Genomic DNA, 4,925 nt, shown 5'->3' on the forward strand with positions numbered 1-4,925 from the left:
CAAAAAAGAAAAAAGCCGGAAGTGGCGCTGTGGCTCAAGTGGTAGAGCACTAGCCTTGAGCTGAAGAGCTGAGGGACAGCGCCCAGACCCAGAGTTCAGGCCCCATGACTGGACTCCCCCCAAAAAAAATTTAAAAAAAGAATTATAAATCCCCCTCAAAAAGAATTATAAATCCAAGTTCTAGTTCTAAGTAACCCCTTCCTAATTACTTGGTATCAGGTACCACTGAGTCACAGTTTTCTTGTCTGTAATTATTATAATAATAACACCTGCCTGAGGGTGGTGATGATCTTGGGGACTATTTTCATGAGAAAGCTCTGTCATTTTCCAGAGGGACAGAAGGAGGAGCAGATGGATGGACAATTTAGTGAGCTTCTCCCACCCAAGTCTCTCTCACAAGAATACGTGGTTTATTCCTGAGGGACTTTTGATTCTAGCTTCGCAGTTTCTCCCCCAAGAGGCTTTGCTACAGCTGTACCCTTTCTGGGCCCAGGGGAGAGAGACACAGACTCAAAACCTAAAGTCACTGGCCAATGAACCATGAAACATGGTGTACTGAGGATGTAGCTGATAATGAACAAGCCAGCTTCTAACTGATGTGTGTGCACAAGTTCTTACTGGCATCTAAGAACACCTTGGTCTTTTTCTATGTGTGTTATTTCTAGGCCGCTGCATCTTTTGCTTTACAAGGTCCAAGAGTCTGAGGCAAAAGCTCAGCAAAAAAGTTAACAATGTAGGAAAGACTTTGAAAAGGATACAAAGATACTACCAGTGTCTCACATATCTGCTAGAGTACCTTGCATGTAGCTTATAGGGCTATACAATGTCTTACTGTACCCATACACACTCCTTCCATGTATTTTTTAGGTATTTGCTCACAATGTGTGATTATGAACTCTTTTTGCATTTATTGCTCCAACCACCCATACACACACACACACACACACACACACACACACACACACATGTGCACCAAGCATAAAGAGAAAAGAGTCAGCACATCTAGTCCTTGGGCAGACCTTGCACTCAGTCGTCCCTGAGTCTGAGGATGCCCCCAATGTCTGAAGGACCCTGAATAGGGGCACATGCTTGGCAATTCATGCATGTTGGGTCATTGTGTCGAGTAGTTACATGAAGGGTTTGGATGCATAGTCATTTTGTGTATAAAGAATGATATAAACTCTTTTACATCTTAAAACAGTCAAATATTCTGGATTCTACATTGTAAATTGGCATTTTTCAGAGTCACTTGGACTCAGAAGGGGGAATATATTTTTTTTCTTTTGAGTTGAGTGGTTTAGACTATAGATGTGAATAGGGCTAGTCATGCAGATGGCCTCATATAAATAAGCCAAATTGGGGAGGAAGGCTTTTGTCATTAACAAGAGAAGGAATGATAATGTTCTACAATATGTTTCTAATATATTCTCCCATCTGCTCTCACCATTTCCAGTAAAGCAAATACAGCAACTATTTATTATTTTCATTTAACAAATGAAAAGCATGTGCCTTGAGCAGATTAGGTCATTTGCTTGTTTGCTTGCTTGCTTTTTTCTTGCTTGTTGTTTTTTCCTCATGAGTCTCCAAACTGTTTCAGAAATACAAAGTTTTTGAAAAATGACTCACCTGCACCATGAAGAAGTAGAAGTAGGCTGGCAAACATAAAAAGGGAAGACATTCTGTGAGGGAAAAAAAGAAAGAAAAGCATAAAGGAAACAGTCTGGGTCAGCATGACCAGACTCACCTGCTGCTGGAGGAGGAAGCTGTGGCAGACATCACTTCTAAACTGCAGGCCCAGTTGAGCTGCCCTGAGCAGAAAGAGGCTTCCAGTACCTCAGTATTCCATGTGGAAAGGCCATCTGAGTCACATTCACTCAGGCTGGCCCTGTGCAGTTTGGTTTGATTTGTTACATGAACCTAGAACTCAATTTCTATCACACCCATACCAGTCTCTCTAGATGAGTCATAGTGGGATGCAGATCATCAAGATCAGCCATCAAAATATTTGAAGGACCAACAACAGAATTCCCAGTAATCCTGGCTGACCTCTCTGAATGGTGCTGGAGCACATTGGAGAAGATAAAACTTGGAGATACATGGGTGAACTCAGGAAGTTGTGAACTGATGTTTCCAAGTGGGAAAAAAATAAGGAAGAGATAGTATTAATCCATCCTTCCCAGGCAAGGCTGCCTTTTATTGGGAATGATATTGAATGGGCCTAGGACATCTCTGGAAGGGATGGGAAAAGGCTCAGGGAACAATCATCCCCCTCAAGGAGATCAAGCACAAATGTACATCTGTATGCTGATCAAGCCACTGATGCTCATAGGTTGGATCCGGCCTCCTTCTCTATTCTCACCTCCCCTTTCTTCCCCATACTCTAAATTCCATCAGTATGCCCCAGTGTTGTGTTGCTGGTCAAACTTTCTCTGCCTAGCATCCCACTACTCTCCTTTGACCCCTACTCATCCATTCACAGCTCTCCTCCAGCGACCCTTTCAAAGTCCTCTCCAATCCCAAATCCAGTTAACCTTCCTTCTTCTTCATCTTGGACATACTTTTCTTTACATGTTCCTTTGTCCCTTACTATTTCAAAGAAAGAAAAGTAAGATAATCATTCCCTTACCTTGTTTTCTTGTCCCCTCTTCTTCCTGTTATTTAATGAAGAGGGGAAAAAAAAATCTACCACAATTCTCTAGGTCTACCTGTGATACATCATAAGAATACCAGCTAAATGTCAAATGCTCACAAAGGCCAAATTTAATCTTCAAAATAAGTCTAGGAAGTAGCTACTATTATGACTTCCACTTTGTTAGTGAGCCAACCAAGCAGAGTAAGTAGAATTCTTCAGAGCTAAATAGCACCAACACTTTTGCCTACCATTTAGTTTAGCTGAACCCTGTCCATTCCACCAAAGTTCTGTCCTAGCTGGATTCTGCCAATCACCCACACATTTCGAGATAACCCCATCTCCCTGTGCATCCACCAAGAGAACAGAAGATTCATGGGTAAAATGAGGCAATGGTTTATGGAATATTACAGTTCATTTCTTTCTTAGAAGCCTGTTAGGCCCCAGAAAGTATGTGCACTGTAGGTTGAATATTAACAAACACAGATGTATCTGAAGAGCTAGAGGATAAAGGACCCGCTTTTTCCTGTCAGTGAACAAAGAAAGCATTTCTAGGGTCAGTAAGACAAATGAAAAAATAAATTGTTAAGTTTACATACTCTAATTAAGGGTATGACTACTGATTGACATCATCTATTCATTTAGGAAATATCTCTCCATGACAGGTGTAGTAAACTATTTAAAGATATAGCTGCAAATAAATAAATAAATTAAAATGTTACTATACTTTTTAGGAAAACTCAATTTACATATACATTTCAATGTTCAGTGTAATTTGTCTCCTGACACTATTTTGTGAGCATTTCTTCATCATTAAATATTATTATAATCTGGCCTACTTTGTCTTAGAGTTATTTATATACATATCACCCCTACTAGGCTTTAAGTTTCCTAAGTGTAGGGCTTTATCTTCCCCCTCATTCATGTATCTAGCATAGTGTTCCATATATTGTAGGTCCAATAAGTATTTATTGAATTAACTAAATTAAATCCAGTCTTCTGTAAGATCCCCACAAATGTTTACTGTATATAAACAGAAAAAAAGAGGAAATAACACAACAAAAACAAAAATCAAGAAAGGAATTCAGAGAGTACTAAAGATGAGTATAATTATACTAACACAGAAAATTCCAGCCATGTATCCAGGTTGTTTCTAGGGCTTATGACCTGAATTTTCACTCTGGTTTGCAGGTGAACAATAAGAAGTCTATGAACTAGCTGGACATAGTGATGCTACATAAAAAGAATGGGCAACATCATGGCAGACACTTCCATACTTCCAGCACACTGCCCATCACTTGACTCTCCAATTCACAATCATGGCTAACCATTTCCCCCAGATACAAAGCACATTCATGGAAAGAACTTACCTGCTTCACAGCTGATCTCTCTGATCAGCCAGGTGACAAGCAAGTGAGGTGGAGTCAGCATGTCTTCCAAGGAACAGTTGTGTGGCAGTCCTCAGGGAGAAACTGTGATTACTAAGCTGTTGCCACAAATGCCCAACAAAGCTCTGGATGACAACATTTCTACAGCCATATTTGTTAGTTTAAAAAAGTTTATAAGGTATTATAGTGGAAGACTGTAACTACAACAACACTGTAATGTCCAATGTTGTAGAATCATTGTGCACCCATTCTTTTTTAAATCACACGTTTGAAATTAATTAACATGGGGGAAATATTCACTATGCAATTCTTGGTGGGAAATTCAATCATGAAACTTAATATACCTATGATTTCAGCTTTGTGGGAGAAAAATGTGTGCTTATAGAAAGGGAAGGAAATACACCAAAATGTTAATAGTGAAGAGGCAACTGAAAAGTTACTTTTACTGGTCCATAAATTAACTAAAAACTGGATACCAGCCCTCAGCCCACTCAAAACCACTTTCCTTGAGCACAAAAGCTCAGGGAGGGACAGTGTCTGGGCTCAGAGTTCAAACCCCATGACTGACCAAAAAGAAAGAAAGAAAGAAAAAGAAGTGCCCAGAACTCACTGCTAGGACCTATTGTGGCCAAGGGCCCTCCCCCTATTACAAGCCAAAGAGTACCATGGCGGAAGTTCTGTGGCAAGCACTTGGCTCTTGGTCACTATACCATGGGAAGGACACTATTTTTTTTTACATTAAGGCCACCTGGGCCTTGGAGGGCTGCTGAGTCCCCATCAGAGTCAAATTTGGCCCCAAATTTAAAACTCCACTTCTGTGAGCGCTCAGGCAGGTAATTTCTCTCTCTCTCTCTCTCTCTCTCTCTCTCTCTCCTCCCTCCCCCTTAAACTCTGCCGCTTCAAAATTA

At 40.5% G+C, this 4,925-nt stretch overlaps 1 protein-coding gene across 1 annotated transcript in view; it reads right to left on the reverse strand.

The window, feature by feature from the left end:
• LOC105987913 (butyrophilin subfamily 2 member A2-like) overlaps positions 1–4,060 on the reverse strand; it is a 13,336-nt gene extending 9,276 nt beyond the window's left edge. The window contains exons 1-3 of the mRNA XM_013019333.1: positions 4,000–4,060; positions 1,745–1,808; positions 1,627–1,679 (exon numbers count right to left, since the gene is read on the reverse strand). Coding sequence (XP_012874787.1) covers positions 1,627–1,679; positions 1,745–1,808; positions 4,000–4,060 — 178 coding nt within the window. The remainder of the gene's footprint in view (positions 1–1,626; positions 1,680–1,744; positions 1,809–3,999) is intronic.
• Between the last annotated feature and the right edge of the window lie 865 nt (positions 4,061–4,925).

Source organism: Dipodomys ordii, unplaced genomic scaffold (assembly GCF_000151885.1).
Source record: "Dipodomys ordii isolate 6190 unplaced genomic scaffold, Dord_2.0 Scaffold45, whole genome shotgun sequence".
Lineage (NCBI taxonomy): Eukaryota > Metazoa > Chordata > Mammalia > Rodentia > Heteromyidae > Dipodomys > Dipodomys ordii.